The sequence below is a fragment of the Dioscorea cayenensis genome, chromosome 11 (genome assembly GCF_009730915.1).
Source record: "Dioscorea cayenensis subsp. rotundata cultivar TDr96_F1 chromosome 11, TDr96_F1_v2_PseudoChromosome.rev07_lg8_w22 25.fasta, whole genome shotgun sequence".
Lineage (NCBI taxonomy): Eukaryota > Viridiplantae > Streptophyta > Magnoliopsida > Dioscoreales > Dioscoreaceae > Dioscorea > Dioscorea cayenensis.
The window spans coordinates 20,702,095-20,726,894 of record NC_052481.1 but is presented as its reverse complement, the minus strand read 5'-3'; the positions used below and the strand labels follow the sequence as shown (position 1 = coordinate 20,726,894).

Genomic DNA, 24,800 nt, shown 5'->3' with positions numbered 1-24,800 from the left:
TTTTATTTATAAAAAAAATAATCTATTGTTAACCTTAATTTGTCAAAATAACTATTTTGTCATATATATATATGTGCGCGCGCGAGCACGTCTAATTTAATTAAAATTCACTATTGAATTGTGCATGTGATGATTTCGATTTAAATGAGAAATTATGAATAACGCCTGCGTGCCCTCCAAACACGAAGCAAAGAATTGGTCTTAATTTGGCGGGTCTGTTCGTTGATGGGGGTGTTTGGAAATTATAGTTCACTGTTTAATTTAGGAGTTCAAAATTTGACGTTTGGACCATAATTTAAAACAAAAATAGAAAATATAAAAATAAAAAAAAACAAGTCCCACATCAGAACATTAAATAATAGTTATTAAAGACGCCACCAAATCATATGCTCTTTGATTGATGAAAGCCTTCAGATATGAAGAGTTGTTTAGAGTCTTTAGTTCAGACAAGGTAGGACAGGCAAAATAAATATTTTTAATAAATATATTCCATATCCTCTTGTCATGTGCATTTTGATTCATTGATTCAAAAATCAAAGCCTTGTTTCGTTTTATTTAAAAAAAAAAAAAAAGAGAGAAAAAGAGAAAATTAAAAGCTCCTTTTTCTTGTGAAATTCTAGAACCTGCAGGTAATAAAATTCCCGGGATGGAAAAGATTTAGTCCCATCCAACCGTGCATTTTCCTCGGGATCAGATCCATATAAAAAAAATCTAACGGCCCAGAAACTTCTACAATCGCTCGTGAATCCAACGCCACTTCTCCCAAATAAGGTATTATCGTAATTTAACTTAAATTTAATACCTCAAAATTGACGGAAAACCCAGCGACCACAACCGACACTTTCTTTTAATGACAAGGCTAATCGCGTAAAATTGTCAAAGTTAGAAGGCAATTAAAAATTCAATATATTCGATAAAACACGATCCTAGCCGTTCATCTAAGCACGCAAATCCAACCGTTCATCCCATCCTCACCCTCCTATAAATATCAACACAATCCCTCGATTTCCCCCAAAAATTATAAACCGTTTCCTTTTACGAAATACAAGCTCAGAGATTCCCCTGCGTTTTTGGGACAGAAATTAGGGTTAGGGTTTTCTTCAACGGTTAATTGGTGATCGATTTCCGAATTCTAGTTCCGGGACGACGAGGGTTTTGATTTGGGGGAATTTAGGGTTAGGGTTAGGGCTTTTCTTACCGGATTATTGGAGATCAGACTCTGGATTTCTCGTTTATTTGAGAATTTGGGTTGCGATTTTGGGGAGTTTGAGAGTTTGTGTGAGGGTTTCTTGAAGATCGGAAGGATTTCGGTTTCTTTACCTTTGATTTGGTTTCGCAGCAAAGAATCGAGGGTTTGAGTGCCGGAGATGAACGATCCGTCACAGATGATAAGCCGGAGCTATGGGATCTGGCCGCCGGCGGCGGCGATGGAGGATCCGATGGGGTTTCAAAACCCCCGTCCGATGGTGTTCACAGCTGGTGCCGGGTTGATGCCGGGAAGGATGAATTGGAAGGGCAAGAAGGTCGCGGACAAGCGGATGAAGGGTGGGTCAGCGGTGGGGACAGGTCTTGGCCTCGCCGGCGGTGACGGTGGAGGTCCGGCCGGGTATAAGCCTCCGACGCTAAACGAGCTGCAGTCCCAGAACAGGGCCAAAGCACGGAGGTTCTATCCCAAGAAGAAGTTCGGCAGGAGCGCACCGTACGCGCCGAGGAACACGACGTCGTTCATCATCCGAGCGAAGAAGGCCGGTGGGATCACGTCCTTAGTGTCACCATGCCCGGTGACACCGGCGATCCTACCTACGCCGAAGTTCTCGCCTTCACGAGAGGGGTTAGTGGACATGGCGAAGGAGGAGTGGGGAGTTGATGGATATGGATCAATGAAAGGATTGATCAGGCTACGATCGCCGACAAGGGTGAACGGAGAGGAGGAGGAGGTGGAGGAAGGGGAAGGGTCGAGTGAGAGTGATGTGGAGGAGCATTTGGAGGTGGAGAGGAGATTGGATCATGACTTGAGTAGGTTTGAGATGGTGTACCCGAGCACGGGGGAGGAGGCCGGGGCGGCAGCGGCGGCGGCGTATGTGCTGGAGAATAGAGTGGATGATCAGGATACACACATTGCGCAATTGGAAGAGGAGAATTTGACACTAAAGGAAAGGCTTTTCTTGGTAGAAAGGGAGATGGGAGAGGTGAGGAGGAGGTTGAATAGGTTGGAAACTGAGTTTTTGAGGAGAGAGGAGAAGAATGATGATAACCGTAGTGAGGATGGGAAGGAGGAGAAGAAGAATGAGAATATGGAAAGGGATGGAGATGGGGATGAGAATGTGGTGGTGGTGGTGGTTGGGGGAGATGAAGAGGAGGATGTTTGTTCAGAGAAGAGTGTGGGGGATTGTGAGGAGAGTGGGCATGGGACACCAACCAGGGAGTAGTGAGAGAGAGAGCTCACTTTATGAGCAGGTGATCACTTTGGGAATTGTTGATCTTCTTCTTCTACTACTACTACTACTACTTCTACTTTTGTGGAGATGGAGAAATGGTGCTTATCTTGGTACTTGTTCTTGTGTAGAGAGGTAGAGAAGAAGAGATGGTGCTCACTTTGTTTTTCTTGTTGTTTTTCTGTAGAGATTTATCAGTTAGTACTTAGTAGTACTACTTGTGTTTTTTTTTTCTTTTATTTTATTTTGTGGGGTGAGTAAAGTAGGTGGGTTGCAGTGTTTTGTAGGAAGGTTGGGTGGCGGTGGTGGTAATGATGGGGAAGGGGGGGTTGTAAAGGGGAATCATATAAACCTTCTTGTTTTGTTTAGTGTGTGTGTTTGTTTGTTTGTTTTGGATTTTTCTCATGTGTTTGATGGTAGGATGGTTAAGGATTAGGATGGGTTTTAAAGGTTTGAGTAAAATGGTAAAATTTTAAAAAAAATAACATGCAGCCACTTTAAAGGAGTTTATCCCATGATATTGGTTGTGTTTCTTCTTGAATGTTTTGTTTCAGGTGACAATGGAGTTGTAAATTCATGTTTAGTTTGTTATCCCAATCCCAAACTAAAGTTAGTCTATGCTATAAAATGATGATGACATTAGTCTTTTTCCCAATTTGGTTAATATTTGTCAAGTATTTTATTTTTTCATTTTTTATGTTTCGTCTACTGTTTTCGCGATAAAATTCTAGCTTTATTAATTTTTACACAAACACGCACATATATATATATATATATATGTATATTGAAAAGTAAAAAATAAAAAATCCTGATGCCATTCAAAGCACAAAAATAATCACAAGCTGTACACTCAGAAAAAGCGAAGAACACTAGATAAAAGGCAAGATATAAACACTAAAATGCATAATCAGGAGAAATTTGAGAAAGCGGCTCCCACATACTATTATGTCCAAGAAAATACATTCATATTAATAATTTCTTTGGATTTTAAAGCACAGGATATAGATTAATATTTTTAAAACAAAAATAAAACTAAACCTTTCCAATGCCCTTTAAATTTAAAGTTTGAATGAGAAATAACCGGTAAACCAAGGGGCAGACCAGTTAACACTAGCTACATAAACATTGACCCCCCAAAGCAAGCTTCCAAACTGTTCTTATATTGCTCCAACTAAAATTAAAGACCATAAATTATTATTTAGTAGTAATCATAAAATTGAGCCAAATTGCAAAAATAATAATGAAATTGGATAAGAAACAAAAATGAAGCATGAGGGGGTGGGGTGGTAAGAAAAGCAAAAAAACAGCGTCAACCAGACTGCTCTGCCTATACAGATCATAATCACTGCATGTGATACATAAAGCATCTTGTACACGAAATAAACAAAGAAAACATATAGACAAACAAAGAGTCTGCTAACAATCAAAATGAATTCGTAATCGATAATTAAAAGAAGCATTTTACTCCTTGTTCCGAGAAGCACGGTCCTTCTTTGGCCCACCGAGAATACGAGAAATTTGGAGACCTCTGCTGAATGCCTGATTGAAAAGCATGCGAGTTTGGAATTCAGAAACAAATGGGAACCAAGCTAAGAAGGCGATTGGAGTGAAGAGCAGAAGACCCATTATGATTTCATAGCCTCGAGCAAGTGCCTTCACTGAACCCCAGATGCCCGCACGATTAACTAGAGGTCGACAAGCTTGCGCAATCTGAAAACCAAGTCAGGTCGATTGATGAGTCAATGATCATCAGCATATAAACTATGATAACAAAAAAGTTTTTTGATAACTGACGAACCAGAAGAAGTCCCCATCCTGTAGGCATGAATGCGAGGAAACATACAATGATATCTCGCAGTGTCATGTGTGCAATGGCTATTAAAATGATCAGAATGGCAACAAAAGTAATAAAAATGAGGCCCTTGATTAGCCGGAAAACAAGCTGAAAATTGGCACTGAACTTTCGCCTTCCTACTGACACTGTCTGTTAATTGAGGCAAGGAGAGTCATCAACAGTAGCAAATACCAAATTGTATTAAGTAAAGATCCAAGAGATTTATCTTCCAATATGGAAAACAGCAGGAACCTAGGCTAAAAATAATACAATCCTCACCGATGCAAAAACCAACTCACAGCCAATCCACATAATGCAAGCACACAAATGCAGTAGCACAAATAAAATTTAAGTGCAGAAATATATATTCACATATAGCACATTAGACTGGGTTTTTTTCCCTAGAAACATAATTCAATGGTTTACGATATCCAATTTTTTGTTACATACAGATGCATTTAGAAGAAAACCAGAGAAAAATGGATTGAGGTATATTCTGTGATTTAGAAGCTTTAAGGATTCCAATTTACCTTCATGACAAGTAGTATTGCAAAAATGACAAGCCATGATACACCATAAACCTGAAAACATAGGCAATCGAGTAAATAAGAACATATCCTCTTAAACACGAACAAACAAGCATGATGACGAAAACATCATATCAAGAAATGAGACACATACCAGCACACTTTTATCATTTGTCATGTTCAGATGATAGACAAGACCATACTGGTAAAGGAAAAAGCGCAATGCAAGAGCTATCTCACAAATGATCCCACGGATACCAGAGTATTTAAGATGTTCTTGCTCTTTCTCCCACCATGATTCCCAGCTTTTCTCTGGTAGCACACCAATGCCTCCACGGTTGCTGATCCACTTATTCCAATCACTCCAGTCATCAACAATCTTTTGCCATTCAAAGCCCGAGGGATTGAACAGGAAAGGAGCAAAAAGCCAGGTTCCAACCAAAAACCACATAGAAACAGTGATAAAGAGGTAACCAACTACAGATCTGTATGACTGACCAAATATTTGGTACACAACAAGCAAAATCAGGAGTTCAATTCCCTTGATAAAATGACTGCGAGAGTAGAACCTGTAATTGTCAGCAAATTTAGCATGGAAGACCACAAACCCACGACCAGTCGCTCTATATTCAGCACCACCATGAAGCAAAGTCCTTCCATAATAGTGAGTCTTAGTTCCTAGAGAAAATGTAAAAAATACAGAGGCTAATTGCAACTGCATCAGTATGAATTCACTCAATGCAGTGCGGAATCCTCTTTCAAGGCCAATTTCCATCATCATAGGCAGGGCCATCAGAAATCCAAGCTGCACAAAAGACTGGGAGGCAAGAGCAACTTGAAGAGGCTTATCATGGATGAATTTTCTATTAGATGCCAGCCCTTCTTCTAGCCCACTAAGGACGAGATAGAGTCGTCCATATAAGAATATGTAAACTGTAAGAACAGTTACCTGCAGATAAGGAAAAGATCAAATTTCCAAGTATAGAAAAGACACATTTCAAACTCCACAAAAACATTCATTTGCCATACCAGAGTGCTGAAGTAGAAACCAACAGTAGTAAAATAGCATGATAGCATCCTAAAGAAATCAAACCGATGCCCAAGCCTGTAGATGTCACGACTAAGTGTCTGCTCTCCATTTCCATTGGCAATCTTTGCCTCAAAAAGAGAGATTTGATTAAGACCCACATCTCTTCCCTTACCAACTTGCATATATTCATGATGTGTAACATTCCCTTCACGAAGAGTCGAATTGAAACCTGACGTATCAAAAGAAAATTGGTAAAATCATAACATCACATCAATCAAGAGGAGATCTGCTATATACCTGCAAAAATGTCCTCGCTCAAGTTAATGATTTTAGATGCTTTTGAAACACCACCACGAGTGAGATGGAAAAGCCTGTCGAAGACATCTGGATGGCCATAGTGGAATCGGACTCTGGGAATAAAAGATTTGAAGATTACAATGCCATCCCTCCATCTCCAAATATAAACAGGTGACAGTGCATTGTTGGCACATGAACTATGCCTCCATATACACTTTCATCCCTCAGTTTTGGTAATTAGAGAAGGGTAGACAGAAGGAGACTTAGCTACAAACTGTCTAGCTTACTACTTCAACAAATTTGAATGCGTGTGAAGCTCATTAAAATTTTGCAAACCCAGCCATGATTCACATTGAAGACAACCAGCTTCTCAATCATCTATGCAGTTTTGTCAAAAAACTTACTGATAGCATAACAGCACATTTCATCATTAATATAGTAGAAAGAACTAAATTCTTACTCCATACTTTACCAACTTCCAGAGACTAAAACATATACACATAGATATAGATATAAATCTTAAGGATGCTTTTGTCTAGTTGCAACACAATTTTACATGTACGTTTAGTTGCCACACGCTCGCCATTTCTGCCGTTTGGTTCGAAGTAACTCATTCTTCACCTGCAACTCAAGTTGCATCCAACTCTTGAGCTTGCACAACTTGACTTACGTCAATTTGCATGTGAGCAAAGCTCATGCATCTTGACTTGCGGAACATGTGCATATGGTGTATATGCATGGACTACACAAACAGTTACTCATATAGCATTTGGTAACTGAGACAGGACAACAAGGACCTCGACAGGACTTGACAGCACTGGACAGAATAGAATATTTGTTCCCAAGTTGTGTTTAGTTGAACATGGAATGAACACTACACTTGTATAATAAAAAAGCGAAGGTAAAAAATACCTTAGTTTAAAATTTAAATGCATATTTATTCAACAAAATCTTAATAATTTGGTTCATAACTATCTGATAAATTAAGTAATCATAGGGCAATTTACATAAATACTCTTACAAAACTATACATTACTTGTAGCAACTTAAAATCATGTCCATAAGAAACATATTTGGATATATAGAGTATATGAGGGTACTTACACATGATTTTTACAAGTATACGTATGCAGATATGCACTTGATAAATTTATATATGCACATGAGAATATCTCATTAAGAAAAACACTATATATTTACTAATATGTTTCACCAAAAAAAAAAAATATTTACTTATATTTATATGTTATTGTTTTCTACTACCTTCATTTGAATTCAAAAACATTATATTCATGTAATATTTGAATTAGTTTTTTTTAATAATCTTGTTTCAGGGAGATTTGAATTGTATCAACATTTAAATAAAAAAAAGGAAAATAACTATCTAATGGGGATTAAATTAATAGCTACGACAAACAAAAGAAATATGATTATATACGATAGCAATACAAAATCATCACATATTCATAAACTAAATTAAATGATAACATTATTTTGGATATAACCATTAGTTAAAAAGATAAAAGGGCATAACGGAAAAACAACTCCCAAAAAAGTTGTTCTCAACATGAACAAATTTATCCCCTAGGTGAAACCGTGAAGGTGAGATGATAAACAGACTCAACTTTGTCCAATACAGCGAGACAAAATCCAGTTTTTAATTCCTTTACTGTAAATACATTATCTAAACGATTACTTTGTTGTGTTCCCATCAATCTCCCTCAGTCTTGATTGAATCAAGAAAGTTCTTGTTTGAACATTGGTTTAACTTTTTCGTATAAAAAAGAGTTTTTACAGATATATACCTGCAGAGACCCATAATACACAACCTGGAAAATCTTAGATTAATTAAGTATAAACCCCTCTGGCCCTTAAAAATGGATTGTAGCAATGAATCATCAAATTATTTTATCCCTTACATATACTGAAAATTTTATTCTCTCAAGTGTCTTCATTGCTTGGAGAAGTATAATGACTATATAGAAAAACATATTTTACATATGATTACAAACTCAAAATATAAAATCAAAATCATGTAAAATTGTAAATATAAAAACTATATAGACATGTATGAAAGGTTAGATGTTCATAGATGTATGCATAAAACCTTAAATCGTAAAGTTGCACATTAACTCATCTTATACATACACAACAGACATTGATGCAACTGAAAATGAGAAGCTCACCGCAAAGGATTCGCTAACAACCGCTGACCAATAGTAACAAAACTTGTCTCCTGATTTGACATGAACCATGCTAGTGAAGACACACTGCAAAAAATGCCAGGCAGTAGTAAGCATCCAACACAGGCTATAAAAAAATGCTCATGGAAATAAATCCAAATCAAGGCACTTCACCTTCCCGTAAATATGTGCTCCCTAACTCCAAGAATTGATGGATATCGCACACCATCGTGTTTTTTAAGAAATTCTTGCAGCAAATTTCTCATTTTAAAAGCCTCTTCCATGTAGTTATCCTATAGAAAGAAATTATAATTTGATAAACAAGAAGTTTTCGGTTGGTGGACAACATATAAACACAAAGATTTTCTCGATGGAAGATTGAAACCTGGTTCATGTCTATAGTCTGCAGACCTTCCCCACGTGTAAAAATAATAGCATGATTCTGATTTTCAGGCTTTCCTTCTCCCAGAATAGCAGGTCCTGGAAGCTTTATCCGATAAATAACCTGGCATCAAAACCCATAAGAAAGATCAAGAACAATAGCAACTCTACCATTATGTGATCGACACAAAATACCAAACATAGGCTAATGCCATTTTATGCACACACATGCGTGAGCAACTGCTTTATCACTAAGTATACACAATAAGTTTCCTGCAAATATGTGCGCACACCTACATTTAGCCACCAATAAACTCTAGTATTTCTATTTTCTAATAATCATGGCATGGACTAAAAGACAACTAGACTACTGCCATAAGCGGTTTCTACATTTCTAGCAATGAAGTGCCACTGGACTCTCAATAAAATAGAACACAAAAACAAGAAATGTTTCAGTGGACTCCCCTTGATAAAGTAAATCACAACCTCCGAAGGAAATAGGCTAACATGGTAAAGAAGAAAAATGAAGCTACAAATTAAAGGCCGATTGCCAGATAAATGTGTGCAAATTTTAAAGATCCTACATCCAATAAACAAATTAGGCATAAAAAAAAGGACAAGGATTGATCGTATAACCAAAAGACTTTCTTGAGATGCTGCAGTGATAATTCAGCAAAACATACATGATGAAGTTGCTCTATTCGGAAAATTAATACAGAGTTCCAAGATGGTGCAGCAACAGCAAGGAAATATATTAATGGACTCCTCAAGATCATCCACGACTTACATGAGAAGAGCATCATACCTATCCATGAATAACTAATACCAAATAGAGGATCTAAAACTAATAGAATTGATTTCAAACACATTGCAAGGATATTGACAAATGATCCACATGAGTTCCAGAGATCATCCAACATCATTGAGTTGCACAACTCAGAAAAGGTTTTATCACGTGCATGTTCTTGATAGGGCTATCAAAATACACATGCTGCAACTGAAATATTAATATTTAAAAATACATAACCTGATCAAGGTTTTGAACAGATTCAGCAGGATTATCAGGCTTTGCTAGGGCGGCCTTTACCAAGGCAGAGTAATAAACCTTCTCGCTTTTGCTGGATTTATCTTTGCTAGGTGCCTCAACTTCATCGATATAAGCTACACGTAAGGATGAATATCTGCAAATCACACATAAATATATATTTTGTTATCAAGTAACTTAAATAAAGACACCTTGACATAGGCCATAACTTTTTAGATAGCAAGAGAAATTATGTGGGCGACAAATTAGGGAAATATAAAAAAATTGATCTTCAAGATTATGGAGAAAATCCATGCCATTGTTTTAAGAAAGTGGATTAGCTTACGTTGTCATTAGTTTCAAAATATCCTGTGCACGTAAATCACCAGATCGCTTGTCAATTCCATACTGCTGGCAAGATACCACGTAAGTGAATTTCATGTCAGCGACAGCTTGGCACTGAGCCCATAAAGACCTCTCTACTTTTGAATTTTCTTCTGATGTTAACTCAACAGCCTTATAACCATCCAATAGATCTGCAAGAACAATGAAACACAGCTTACAAGGAAATCATTATAATTATAGTTAGAAGCATAAGCACAAAAGCTTAATATCACCAATGTACCTTCTTCTTTAGCCATATCAAGAAAAGATTGAAGTTCCAAAGCTTTTCGATAGTACATCATACCTCTGACTGCCAATGGAAAATGAGGAAAAGTTTTACCTTACCGTGATGCACCATATGTGCTTTGGTGGCAATGAATCATTTAACCAGTATCAGGGAAAAAGTAAGAATATGTAATGCAATCAAATGATAAATAATGTCATACCAGTTCTTGTTAAAGTTTGGCCCCTGTATGATGCCCAAAGACGAAGCTCCTCCTCCAGCTCAGGAGTAAGCCGAAGTTCTTCTTCTGATTTGCATTCCACCCGCTCCAGAAAGTTGGTCCATTCATCTACAATTGTGGGATTATACAGGAAAATCTTTACGATTAACAAAATATAAGTCGAATAATTAACTGGCTAGAAAGTCCAGTAAGTTGGATTCTGCAAGTTACAGGAAGCTAAAAAAAACCTGGGTAAATTTTCTGCAAATAAAAGAGAATGGAGACCCCATCTTCATTAGTCTCCTCAAGATGGTCTAGAGAAAAAAGAACATCCTCTTTGTAGTAGGGAGTCAACACACTGCAATAAAGAGTGGGTACATCACAAACACTAGAGTCAATCAAGGCTAACTGAAGAGAAATGATCGTTTACACTAGAGTCAATCTTCAACTAAGTTGTAGATTCATTTCAATGCCTCTGGAAGTAGAAGATTAATATGAAGAACAATAGGTAATTTTCTATATATGTCAAACAATAAAGAGTGAAAGTATCATAAACAACATCCTTGAGATAAACAGTGTTGGCATCATGCTTCAATCACTACACTTCAGATAGAACAGAAATTCAATGTACATAAACAAGGATGACTGGAGTCTGATCTCAATGTATGACTAGCAGGAATAGCTTAATAGACAGCATACACTTGAAAATCACTAACACGCCAATGAAATGAAGTAACCATAATAAGCAGTGAACATCAGCCAAAAATTGATGGCATATGCTGTATACCTCGATAAGCAGCATGAACAAATAGTTTCAATGAAAAACATTCAGAGCAGACTTTGATACCATATGGCACTTACGAGAAGGACAGCATGTTGCGCACTTTTGGCGCACTGGGCATATTCATAAACAGAGAGTTAGAGAAGAAAGAAATACGCCTTCTGGCTTCAAGATTAGATGGAACATCCATAGCAGACTCCTTCACTGTGAGTAAAAGGTTTAGCCTTTTGATCTAGAAACACAGGAAAAAACAATCAAGTTTAAAAATCAGAACTAAAATTTGAGAATGAATCATACCACGGAAATATATACCTTTTCCGTCCAAGCATCTGATTCAGGATAAGGAAATTTGATAGCTCCAGCTGATGCAAATAACTGAACTTGTTGATCCAAAGGAGTCATTCCCTCATGTCCTCCATTTGAACTTCCATGAACAGAATCTAGAAGACTGCCATACAAAGCACATGCTAGCAATCATTTACTATGTTATTTTACAAAAGCAATATTCACATGTAGTGTACCTATAAGTTAATCGCAACATGTATATACAAGATCTCTGCAGAGTCAGCTAATGAATGCATCACCACATAACATTTATCACTCACAAACATCATCCTATACTTATAAAGATGCACATACACAACAGATCATCTGCCACGAGCCATTAAAAAAACATACATGCAATACCCCAAACATCACAGAAGAAAAAGATAACCACCATAGCAGTTAATTAATTTTTAGCCATATCTTCAGTAACCAATTTGAAATATGATCTCAAAAACAGTAGCAATATGCTTGCAATTGAGAGGTCAAAAGGCACTTTGAAAGGAGAAAAGAGTCCAGGTTTTGAATGTCCTTTGTTTAATTTCAGCCATCTCAGGATCCCATATACCTCATGCATTGTAGAATAGACATTTCTACTTCAATCTTCTGACAACACAACACCAATACTGAACAAAATTCAAAATCCTAGCATTGCCTATCCAGCAGGTAGCAAAGCAAGAGAATTACATTCTGCAAAAGCTAGGTAAAGAGTGTGGGGCATTCAAGTTCAACAAAATAATTGAACCAATAAAGAACATAACTCACGTAGCAAATTGTCCCTCGACTCCCTCCATTATATCCCTTGTCACCACCTCCAGCATGTCTTGGAAAAGAATAACAACATGCCTTCCATCTTCCTCTTTATTCTCCAACTGCAAGCATGAGACATTCAATTTACTGCTACAATTATAGTCCTTCCTCTGATGGATGAAAGTTCAGTTACTGTGGAACAAGTGCATACCAAAAATTTGATCAGCTTGACAAAGTGACCATGGAGGACAGGAAGAGCATGCATCTTTAATCCAGTGAATAAAGTGTCATTTTCTATATGACCATCAACCACATCAAATATTTGATCTATCACCCTGTGATAAATATACAGCCAACAAAGAAACAATGTTAGCTTTTCAATAGACACTTCAATGAGGAACATATTAGGGAACATGTTACAAGGTCACCTCAAATAGTACAGGATAAATATTTGCTCACTTTTTTTCACGGCCACTCGTAACTAGGCGTTTGATAATGTTCTTGAATGATCGATAGCACTCTTGAACCGCACAAAGCATGTAGCTGTCTGAGTTGATCCTCTTCTTCAACTCATAATCTTTTCCATTGCTATCTTTCGCCATATCCAATGCTATTGGAATCTGAATATATAGAGATTTAACAAATAAAAATACATCATATAAAGCTCAGCAATAATTCAGACAATATTAAAGGACAACCTTGCTAGCTAATAAGAAAGGAGGCCACTGGATGAGGCCCAATTCTCTGTCTGCCCAATATGGGACAAGCAACAAGTCCTTTTCCCTGTTTGCCAGAGACAATATAAGATCCAAACTCCAAAAATAAATAAATAAATAAATAAATATTTTCCAGCACACACAAACATTGGATTGCTGAAAGCAAAATATTACCTGTTGTTTATAAGATCTTCATCCCGAAAACTAGAAATTATTTTGTTCCACATTTGAGCAAACTTAGCTGCTTCTTTATCCTTGTTGTCATTTGAAGTCTAAATTCAACATCAAAACCAATCAAAATTAATCCATAATGAGAAAGGCCATAAAAGTAGAGAAAATGTGCCAACATTATGGATAATCTGATAATTGCACGGTAGAGATGAGCCATACCTTTGGAACTTTGCTAGATAGAGAGTCTCGAAATCCTCTCCTTTTTTCAATATCGGGCCTCTCCAATGGAATCAACCTTGCATTAAAAGCTCCCGGCAACGATTCAAAACGAGATCGCAACATTCCTAATGTTCGGATCTGGTTTGTTACAACATACAACAGGATGCACATTAAAAAAGCAAAATACATACCCATAGAATGAGAAAAATAACACAGCAAGATAACTTTGGATAGATTGAAAGAATTAACTGATGCATACTGCCAGATTAAAAATTATGTCCAGAGATCTACTAATCACACCAGCAGGTGCGTGGAAAAGAGGCAAGTGGTTTGTGGCCTGAGATCTGTATAAAGAAAGCTTCTGAAAATATGATTGCCTCCCAAGTGTGTCTTGGCTGGTAGATGGACAGCCAAATACGCTTGAAGCACTTCATCTATATGACCTAGCAGATATGACAATCCTATTGTCCTACCTAATGGATACACAAGCACTTCAAAAAGTTAATGGAACACCAAGAATTTGATCACAGAAACTTTCAGCATATGCTTGAGGCTGTAACTTCATTATATCTACTTGCCTACCTAGAAAGGAAACAATTTGATAGCTAAATTGCTTGGTTAGCACAGTAAGATTTCATCAGAAATGAGCACCTTGCAAAATAAAAGTGGCAGGGATCCATGGAGGATATAGACCCCCAGTTAAGGCCTGCTTTATCATGCCAAGTAGGTTAGAACAAGTAGATCTCTAAAGCAGGGCTAGATTTCAAATTGTTAAGTTGGTAGAACTTCTATCATTTTTGGATGGTGCAACCCTAATAAAAATTAAAATTAAAAATTTTGTTCAACAATTTGCTTACAAATTTTTATACCAGAATCAGATAAAGCTCGCGATATAAATAAAATGCATAAGTCTAGCTAGGTTTCAGAAGATTTTTTCAGCCCATCACCACCTTAAGGGAAGCGTATAAACTGTCAAATAACATCTAACTAATGGCATATCTTAGTCAGAATATGTGCACCGCAAGACAAAACAATAAAACCACAAGCGATTAATACAAGGAAGCCAGGCATGAAATCAGGCCATACTATTGCTATTTGGACAAACTAGATTTACCAAAATGACTTCACCAACTGAATGATAGACATTAGGTGATTTGAATGATTAGCAATCAGCTCAAAAGTCTATTTGGTAAAACTACTTTGTTCAAATACCAGCACTCATCAGGCTCAGGAGATGCTGCACAAACCTCTCCAAGACGACGACAGGCCCCATAAATGCCACCAACAAGTGTGGAGAAAATTGCATACCAAATCTGGGTATCCATAAAATATACCTGAAAGCAAAATACAAACAATATCGAACATGTTCAAAATAAAAATGGGGAAGGAAAAACGAAGTGGAAGCATATGTAAAGATGGAAAAGGAAACAGACAAGTATGATAGGAGACCAAAGAGCAATCACAACACCAATATTGTTCTTGGCTGCAAAAACAAAATAATCACATCAGCCATGTTCACTCAAATGCTAGGTCTAAGAACCTTTGCAAGCCATTACCTTGAGGGAAAAACTCATGCCAACTGAATTTTCTGATAGGATTTTCCATAATAACTTTTGTTGGACCAACAAGAGGTTTAATCTACACAGAAAGTTGGTAATAAAAAAATCACAAGGGTCCCTGTTATCTTCAAACTCAAAATAGTAATACAAATTGATAAATACCATGAACAATTTATGGCATACACATTGCAAGATTGTATACCTAGGGCTTATACATCACAAGATAAACATGCACTTCTAATAACAAGTCATGCATAAGTCTTTCAGTCTGTTAAAATATAGTTCATTAAAGAACTTCAATGTAAAAGAAGGACTAGATTAAACAAGATTAAATTCATTATGTCATTACGTGGATGTTTAGAATATGAATTTTCTAAAAGAACATAAGCAATATTGTGAAGTCCTTAATGAAGGAGAATCCATGCACCCAAAATGAATTATAGAGCCCATATAGGGCCCACTAGTATCAAAATATAAAATCTAACACTTCTCAAAGTACAAAGGGCACAAGGATGATTATTACCTCAATATAGTAGCTTAATGCCAACTTTGTAACTATAAGGAGTACCCAGAACATTGTGTACCTGAGAAAAAGGTGCTATGTAACTGAGGCAGGTAGTGCAAATCAATTTTAAAAGTATTAAAAAACAGCGCCTACTTGAAAAGTGACCATGAGCTTTCATGCATTCCCCTCCCAACATAAAGACGAGGCTGACAATTCAACAAAGATATATTTAGAGAACGTACAAATACATATATAGACACTAATTGAACTCACTAAAATCAGATCTAAACAATCACATCAAGTGTTCAGTTACAGGATGCTTTCCATGTACACTGAAACAGAAGCACAAAAAATGGTAATGAAATATTAAAGTACCTGTGACCACCACATAATCAGCATTATAATTTTGTTATTTGACCTTTCAAGAAAACGCCGCAAGAAGGGAAACAGAAATAATATAGCAGCAAGCATATTCGGTGCCAAATATATAGCCACTGCCATAATGTATAGAGAGGGTTGATTCTGGCCATTGCCAATCCAGCTTTTGATAGTCCTTGCAAATCCAGTCGGATTTTCTGATGTATATGCATATGTTACTGGCAAAATTACCACCCATGCTGCAGCCGAGATAACCTTCAAAATATATCTCAACTTTACAGACAAGGCCATACTCCTCCTCGCTTTCCAGCTCAGGATAACATCAAGGACAGCTGTGCAAGTAATGTGATAAGTAAATGACATTAAAAGTGCCAAGCACCAAGTGTTCTTATTTAAAACTGGACAAATAACATATATCCTAAGTAACATTTTATTTGGTTGGGGGATAATAATATAGGCTTAAGAAAAAATTTTACAAATACCGGGTCAGAGGAAAAACTTTTATATGAGTACAGCAAAATTTCACTTAATTAATAATAATTATAATTAAATATTGAAATATTAACAATTTATTTTCAAATTAATGATAGAGGTTTATTAAAATCAATAATTTTCATATAAAATTAATTACTAAATATATTTATTTAAATAATTAAATCTTGCAAGAAGAGGTTGGTAGGTTTAGTATTGAGTGCTTGGCTCGGAGGATGGACTTGTTGCCCCAACCAAACAACTAGAAAATTTTAAATAGAAATTGCAAAATGGAAAAGTCTTGGAGGTACAATTAATCAAAGAGGGACACCATCAGCTAAAGATGCATGTTTGAAAGCTGTGAAAATAATTTAATTTCAAGTGATCCTTTGCTCAACATGTGCTTTAGAACTACGTGTCCATCACAATAAGGCCTTCACCAAAATTACTTTCTGTAGGAAAATAGGTTCAAAACACTACAGGAAATCTCCCCATCCAAAACATATTCTACATCCATTGGTCAAGGAGAATCTGTTGAGGCTTTTTTTTTTCTAGTAAGTAGTTCCACTAAAGAAACTTTCACATACAGACATATATCTACAAACCCAAACCTTGAGTTATTTTCTACAAGTCAATGTCTCTAAGCAGTTCAGCATCTATTCTTAAAAATCTCACACAAGATCCAATCTGCTACTTTCCAGAAGTGTCGTCACATGGTCTTCATATCACCATAGTTTGCTTAGAATGGCTGAACTTTCTAGATGGCTCTATAAAAATTTAAGTCACAGCATCTTTCTAGACACAATCATCTTACGAAACAAAGGAATCAAAATCAATCGGACACACTCATTCCATAAGAAAACTAAAATCATATTCTGTTGTAGACCAATAGCAGAACAAGTAAACATTCCTAGCGTAAGAGATTCAATTTGGCCACTGCTTGTAAAAGTATTAAGGAAATAAATTTTTAATTGGTTTGAATAATAAGGTAAATAGGTGATATACAAAAATCATGCATGATTATTTTGTAAATGTGAATATAAACCTCATAATGACCAAAACATCTACCATGTCCAGAAGATTCCAGTTTCCTTGGTATTGGATTCCGAGTTTAACCTGATAGTCCATTGAACTCTCTGAGTCTACTTTTACATGTATGTGCCATCGAAAAAGAACATAGCATATTCTGACAAACTTGACAGTCGTGAAACAGAGATGGACAGGCAATTAAATAGGTATACCAAACAAACGAATCCAAATAAAAAGACTGAAATTGAATACATAGAAGCAAAAGAAAAGAGTAATACAGTGGATGTACACAACCTAATTTCAGCATACCTTGTCCAAGCTTTAGAATTGCTGCAGTTATGAAAATGCTCAAAACCTTCTTAAAGACACCAGAATCGAAGATGTCACTTGGTGATCCACCATTCCAAGAAAGAATAATCATAGCCTTGAAACCAGAAGACCAAAGGAGTGAATCTCCACAAAGTTAATATATAAGGAATTTAAAAAAATAAAATAAAAGTTTCACCTGTAAGGATAAGATGAAGAAACTCCACATTCTGTCAAAACTGCGAAAAATGTGCCAAAATGAGCGTATTTCAACAAAATTTATCTTCCCAGTCCATTCTCCAATTTGTGGCTTGTGATCCTGGACACAAATATCAAGCATATAACAAAAAAGTAATCGTTTCAATTTATAACAATAAACCTAAAGCTAGTTTTCAAAGATGAAGAATATTGAGAATGAAGATGAAGATGGATCTTGATTAAATGATTTGGAAAATGAGCACCTAATTGGAGAGTCCATGAGGTCAAGACAAACGGTTCATAAAATAGGGATTGTCTTATCTTACTCTTAACAACGTAGTTAATATATATATATATATATATTCGCAAGATAACTAAAGAAAATTTTGTCACGGTGTCCATGAAAAAAATTGTTGATAGATTAAAGATCTAAATCACCATCCAAAGATGGAAAAGAAAAAAATATTTGAAACCTGAAACTATAAAAATAATTCGATAAAACATAAAAGAGTAAATGATCCCCCTACTGAATGCACAAGGAAAAGGTACACAAGAAGAGTTCCACTAAACTCATCCTGAAAGGGGCACTACATATTGGCATATTAACTCGCACGCGCACGCGCACCCGCATGATCACACACACGCACGCATGCACACCCCCGCATGATTAGACAAATGGGAGACTTTTCGACAACTGATCTAGCCTCTCAAATTGGAGCAAGCTCAATCAAGTCCAGCTGCATTAGATCCCTAACGCAGACATTTCAGAATAATCTGTTGGTGCGCACCCGCACCCGCATGATTATACACGCACGCATGCACAACCCCGCATGATTAGACAAATGGGAGAGTTTTCAACCACTGATCTAGCCTCTCAAATTGAAGCAAGCTCAATCAAGTCCAGCTGCATTAGATCCCTAACGCAGACATTTCAGAATAATCTGTTGGTGAAGACTCCAGACTTTTCAACCATTGAGCCTCTAAGAGCATATGGAGACAAGTGCAAATGGAAGAAGATGGTTTCATAACCCTGGTAGGACCATCCTTCGAACAAAGCTCAAGATGAAATTGATGGTCAAAACAAAGCTCAATCATTTTTAAAGAACTTGGCACAAATATATTGCCATCTCATGTAAGAATTCAATTAGATAGAAGACGAGAAAAACATGCAAGCCAAGAACTATATGGTTTGCCAATCATGGATAGAATTTTTAAGTTGGAACTAAAGAAAACTCTATTGGCAATAAAGTGAAAAAGGAAACTACCAGGTTGCACTTCAAATGTTGTCTAAGGCAACTACTCTAGTTTGTTGAACTTAAAATTTTACTAAACATTTTGCCTCATGATTTTCATGCTGACATGAATCAAGTGACAGACAAACAAATCCAGCATTATCTTATATCGTGCAGCATAAAAAAGTTGTTCCTCTCAACTATAGTAATAAAGTAATTAAATAAATCATTTACCTCACTGTTTTCACGCCAACTTGATTCCTGTTGGGAAGCATGTGGCTGACAGAAGAAATCAGCATCAACTCGCATCGGCCAACCTAAACGAAAGCAATCAACTGACCTGCAATATTCAAAAGTTTAGATGAAGAGTACAAATATGAAGTTACAAATCTGAATTTGCATTTGATAATACCAGAAATATTCATTTAAATCATCATAATTCCTCCACTGAGAATGCTTGGACTTTTCTAGCTTACTTCTTTCAGCTTCCTGAATCATAAACAGGTTTACAAAACATTAAGAAACAAATAGAAACATACATTTTTTTTTATATATATTATCACCAGTCAAATCACACATATCTAGAAACAAAGTAGTTACCAGCCAAATCAATACCTTTGCTATAACCTTGTAAATCGGAGTTACAACTCTTCTGAGAAAAGCTTCTTCATCACCCCCATATGCTGGTTTTATATTCTCACCAGTCATTGGGCTCACATTTCCAGCTAACATACCATATAGTTCAAATGCCATCTGGTAGCAGAAGATCAGTCAGGAAAGGAAATTTCATCATCAATTAGAACAAGTAACTCTAGGCCTACAACACACGTGATAATTTACCAAAGGAGGTTTGCTTTAATAGATATAGAAATAGCCAAGATCTACAGTAAAACTTCATCACAGCAGCAACCAAAAAAATGATGAAGAGGAGACATGATGACCCCCACCAAGTAGTAACAGGGGAACCATTCAACTGTCTTCCTCCCCTTCCACTTGTGTTTTCCCCATTTCCCCTTTATGTTCCACCAATTCTGACAGCCTGCCCACAGCAAAGCCTGCCACCCCCTTCATAGCCACCCTTAGCAAGATCACCACTCTTCTCGACCTACCAACCAATGTTCATAAATTGAACTAAACCCGTTGACCCAAGACCAGCTAAATTCAGCCCAAATTAGTCATCACTTAATTAAATCATGTTTAAATGGGGCAAATTAACTTTTTTTTTGGCCAAATTGGGAGAATTTCGCTCATCTCGGGACAAAATTAAACAAATAAAAGTCAAAGTGTCCTTGAAGTCAAAATCAGCTCAATTTAGCTCAATTCAGGCTGAACCTGAAATGAACATGTGAATAATCAATCACCATCAACCTTACAGAACAAGTAGCCAATTTAGCCAAATCTAAAGACCATAATCTATACTGAAAAACCTTCACAACATATGCACACAAGACATACTTAAGTTAAGCTCAGCCTTCTAGAAGATATACATTGGACAAAAGTAATATCGCTTTTGATTGTTAAGGAAGGCCACTGCTATTTGGCAGCCAGAATTCTCTTTTACTATCAGAGATATAACAGAATAAAAGAACTAAACTAGAATTCATACGTGATGATAGATGTAGCAAAGACATTCTGGCATGAACCGCAAGTTTGCAGCTTCACCCCAAATTAGAAGGTAAAGGCCCATATATAGTAGCTTCCGTTGTTGCACTTCTTGTTGTATAGTTGGCAACCTGAAATATATTTGAAACAAGGTGAAAATAATCAGCCACAGAACTATCCTATAATAAAAGCATCCAGAGGAATTAAAGAACTATGTAGCAGAAAAAGGAAAATATGTCAAAGTTCATCTCAAAAAGTGAAAGATTTCAAGGTTGATAGATGAAGGAAGCACTAACATGGTACAATAAAAGAATACTTACCAGAGACTGCTTTTCCGGTCCAAATATTTGCACCACTTCTTGTAGTTCTTAAATAACTTTTTCATGACCTCAGTTAATGCACGATCATCCAACTGAATACGCATGATACCAAGTATATTCAGCAATGTATTAACTAGATAATAACATTCAGAAGAGAAAATGGAACAGAAACCTTGGGTTGTTGGTCAGGCTTTGGAAATTGGCGTATGTGAACATTTGCAAGTAACAAAATCAGGTGCTCCCTTTGATTGGCAACATTATCTTTCTGCATATTTTGACAAATCACAAAATGCTCCATGACAACACTACAAAATATATGCCTCTAGTAGCAAAGGTTGATTGGGAAATATCATTGTCAAACACTTAAATTTAGAACACTCAGGAAGAATTGTGAAGTCAACGGCACAATCCGCTAATTCACCTGAAATCCAAACATAGCTCGAAGCCAATCAAGAAGGTCTTCATCAACATTTTGAATATGGTCCTTTGGCCATGGAAGCCCCCTTGTATTACGAAGAGCGGAAACAGCAGCTTGAATCTGCACAATGCAAACCCCAAGCATAATTATTTTAGAGCCATAAGAGAACATAATATCTTGGATCAAATGGTAGGTGTACCTCTGGATAGCGCATGATAGCTTGATTCGCACTATCTGGATCAAGCGGAAGAATGTTGTAAGGCACATAGATCTTTGTCTTCTCTTCAACTTTGTTATGAATTTCCGATATCTGATGAAAGCAAAGGGCTAAATGACTAGAGCTTGTTTGCGTAATAAGACAATAAGATATAGCAAAAGTTCAGCTTGTAAAAGTTAATGGCCTGGTTGGCACTATTTGTGCAGAGAAAGTTGGGAATATAAGCAATAGTACGGACAAGGTGTACAGTAGCACACCTGCCACATACCTCATGATCAACTTCCACTGATTGGTTCAGATTGACAGCTTTTAGAACTTCGAATAAGACTGCAGCAGTTTGATAAGCTTTTGTGAGTTGGGCACTGTTTCACAGAAGAAAAGGAATCAGTGACCAGCAATATACTTGGGTTATTCCAAAAAGGGTGCATCCAAACAATCCACAAATGACTGTGCATGCCTCTGCAACTTACCGATCAGCTTTATCTGCAGCATTTTGGAGAGCTTGGATATACTTTTTGTAATAATGAGTATAAAAACTCTGCATTTCTCTTGCATCGCTTTTTTTAACCCTTCCCTTCAAAGTTGGGTCATTCTCCTGTATAATTAAAGATGCATCAGGGTCAGTAATTGCATCACCACTGTTTTGTGTAATTAGCAAAACACTTAATGACCAAATACAAAAATGTATTGGAAGAGCAAATAGAAGGCTTGAACTATGAGCTTTTCTGCCTTCTGCACATGTAACACAACGTCATTGACTGTTCAGAAGAGGTTAATCTATTCCCATAAAAAATTAGATGAGCATATACTGCACTGAAGTGAAATCAAGCTTTTAGTGTGATGTTCTGATTCCCAAAGGGAAAACAGGCATTCAGTGAGAAGAAAACCTGGTGAATAAATCACTACAAATGTCAGATTGTTGACCACAGGTTGACTTGGAAAGACAAATGAATAGCTAACATCATAACAAAAGCCCCATGAACACTAAGACATCCAGAGAACTAAGATACAGGACAAGCCAATGCAAATAACCATTGGGGTTTGTATTTAGCCATGAAATGAACAAACAATAGAAAGGCACATAGAAATCATCACAGTTTAACTTTCACTCACTAGAATGCAAAAGCAAAACAATACACACAGCGACCGACCTGCCATTGTAGAATGTGGTATGCATATAAACCCCAAAAAACTTGGTTAGATATTACTATGAACAAAGATCTCGCTGGTAAATAGGATCATCTCTAACAATACCAACAGATCAAAGACAAAAGCAACTTTTCAGAATATACCATGCTTTTGCTGTGAGAATAAAGCAAATGGCAATATAATCACAAAACTATGGATTCATAATTTCATATCAGATGCTTTACATATGCATTACTAAGAATTGGGGACTATGAACACAAATTAACAGAAAAAAAAAACAGGAATCTGAGTGTAAACAATACCCTTTCCAGCCTTTGCAAAAGCGCAGTTTTGAATTGACGAACACCACGACCGCTCGAGGTGGGATCCAAACGATGGGCCTTCTCGAACGCATAAAAACGACCTATCAAAACATACCGAACAATTCAGACCACAGAGAAACATTCAAAAAGAAGGATTTCAAGATGAAAGCAGAGCAAAGAACTTGAGCTTACATAGATAAGCAACCCGAGGATTGCTAGACTCGACCTCATTAGCCACACGAAGGATGGGAGCGATCTCATTCAGAGACGAAGGAACAACCTCACTATCAAAGATCGAGTCTCCCAAGTTCCCAGCAGTCTGTGTCCGTAGAATCCGCCTCTGCGGCGGCTGATCCGCCCCCCTCCTCGACGCCGACATCCTCCTCCTCCCTCTACACCCACCAACACCTCTTCCCCACCATAAATCCCATCAAAACACACAAAACCAAGTGAAAACGGAAGCTCAAAACCCTAATACCGCAAAGGAAATCGGAGACAACCTCCCTGATCGTGATCTCGTCCCGGAGAACGCGGCGAAGAGGAAACCCTAGGTTCGGAGAAGAAGGTGGGAAGAGAGAGTGAGGGTGAGGTAGTGATGCTGAGACTTGAAGCGACTGTGAAAAGCACGGAGAAAAGGAAAGAAGGTAGCGTAGCTAAGACTATGTTGGACTCTGTGTTTTTACATTTTAGTCCCTGTAAATTCCAATTTTTATCTCAAAAAAGCACTGGTTTTTCGCATTTATTACATTGTCGCCCTCCGTTGAGGGATTTTTTTTACTAAATATTTTTTTTGTGTTTTTTTATTGGTTTTCTTTTATATATACCCCTGTGAAATCATAAAATTATATACGTGCCTTAGAAAATTAGCAAACTTTGATTAATGATTAATCCACCAAATTATTTATTTATTTATAAATATATATTTTTTGCTTCCTCAAATTGATAAGTAGAAATTGTAATCCTGTTTTAAATATAATAAATACAGCAATAAATAATATATTGTATATTAATGTTTTTTTGAAAGTTTTTTATAACTAAAAATGTATAGAGATATATGTGTGATCCTGCATATTTAGGTGAGTATATATAAACCTAATATATAATTTATTTTTTCTATTATATATATATATATATAAAGAGAGACTAATAATTTCTTAGTTTATTGTGACTGGGTTTTTCATATAATTTTTTTTATTTTGGAAAAATTTAAGATTGAAACATAAGTAAATTGAGAGTACAATGTTGTTGAATTTGAGGATGTGCTCCACATCAATGCGTGTTTCTAATTATTAATTTTAAATGAGGGTGTTTGTTGCATAGTATCAAAATAAATAAATAAATAAATAAATAAATAAATAAAGGTGTGAAATAAAATATAATTTTTAATTTTGTGTAACTTAAAGAATTTAGAAGGATCTATATGTAAAACCCCCTTTTTTAGGAAAGTTGAGGGCTTTCTTGTTAACAAAGCCATGAAGATTTCTACTAAACGTTAAACAACGTGAAAAAACGGTCAAAAAATTTCAAATATTCGCTTCAATCAAGGAAGGGGTATGTTTGTAATTTAAAGCAGAGTCAGGGGTAGTTCTGTGGATAATGTAACGTGGGCCCCACG

The 24,800-nt window shown here is 36.5% G+C and overlaps 2 protein-coding genes across 2 annotated transcripts; one reads left to right on the top strand and one right to left on the bottom strand.

The window, feature by feature from the left end:
- The first annotated feature begins 1,028 nt into the window (after positions 1 to 1,028).
- On the top strand, positions 1,029 to 2,803 carry LOC120272335. The gene has a single exon (XM_039279152.1). It carries the CDS (start codon positions 1,368 to 1,370, stop codon positions 2,427 to 2,429), a length of 1,062 nt encoding a protein of 353 aa, XP_039135086.1. The 5' UTR covers positions 1,029 to 1,367; the 3' UTR covers positions 2,430 to 2,803.
- Positions 2,804 to 3,714: 911 nt separating this feature from the next.
- Positions 3,715 to 23,817, bottom strand: LOC120272333 (callose synthase 3-like). Its single transcript, XM_039279150.1, has 42 exons — positions 23,378 to 23,817; positions 23,186 to 23,286; positions 22,205 to 22,329; positions 22,003 to 22,096; positions 21,717 to 21,827; positions 21,521 to 21,637; positions 21,272 to 21,364; positions 21,100 to 21,191; positions 20,784 to 20,910; positions 19,793 to 19,930; positions 19,590 to 19,666; positions 19,412 to 19,517; positions 17,947 to 18,066; positions 17,751 to 17,865; positions 15,939 to 16,273; positions 15,717 to 15,769; positions 15,582 to 15,642; positions 15,056 to 15,137; positions 14,933 to 14,982; positions 14,747 to 14,833; positions 13,500 to 13,637; positions 13,284 to 13,381; positions 13,092 to 13,176; positions 12,853 to 13,013; positions 12,605 to 12,728; positions 12,409 to 12,515; positions 11,632 to 11,767; positions 11,400 to 11,551; positions 10,787 to 10,896; positions 10,542 to 10,667; positions 10,337 to 10,405; positions 10,058 to 10,247; positions 9,715 to 9,868; positions 8,692 to 8,811; positions 8,481 to 8,599; positions 8,310 to 8,393; positions 6,124 to 6,236; positions 5,826 to 6,055; positions 4,951 to 5,745; positions 4,800 to 4,850; positions 4,234 to 4,419; positions 3,715 to 4,145 (listed from the first exon to the last, which is right to left on the bottom strand). Exons 1-42 carry the CDS (start codon positions 23,562 to 23,564, stop codon positions 3,897 to 3,899), a joined length of 5,868 nt encoding a protein of 1,955 aa, XP_039135084.1. The 5' UTR covers positions 23,565 to 23,817; the 3' UTR covers positions 3,715 to 3,896.
- Positions 23,818 to 24,800: the final 983 nt, after the last annotated feature.

Coding starts and splice junctions, on each gene's coding strand:
- LOC120272333 (XM_039279150.1), bottom strand. CDS start 23,564: ATGTCGGCGTCGAGGAGGGGGGCGGATCAGCCGCCGCAGAGGCGGATT. Junction 14,834..14,932: donor TTTGGTCTCCTATCATACTT/GTCTGTTTCCTT, acceptor TTTTGCTTTCAG/GTATATTTTATGGATACCCA. Junction 4,851..4,950: donor CAAATGATAAAAGTGTGCTG/GTATGTGTCTCA, acceptor CTATGTTTTCAG/GTTTATGGTGTATCATGGCT.
- LOC120272335 (XM_039279152.1), top strand. CDS start 1,368: ATGAACGATCCGTCACAGATGATAAGCCGGAGCTATGGGATCTGGCCG.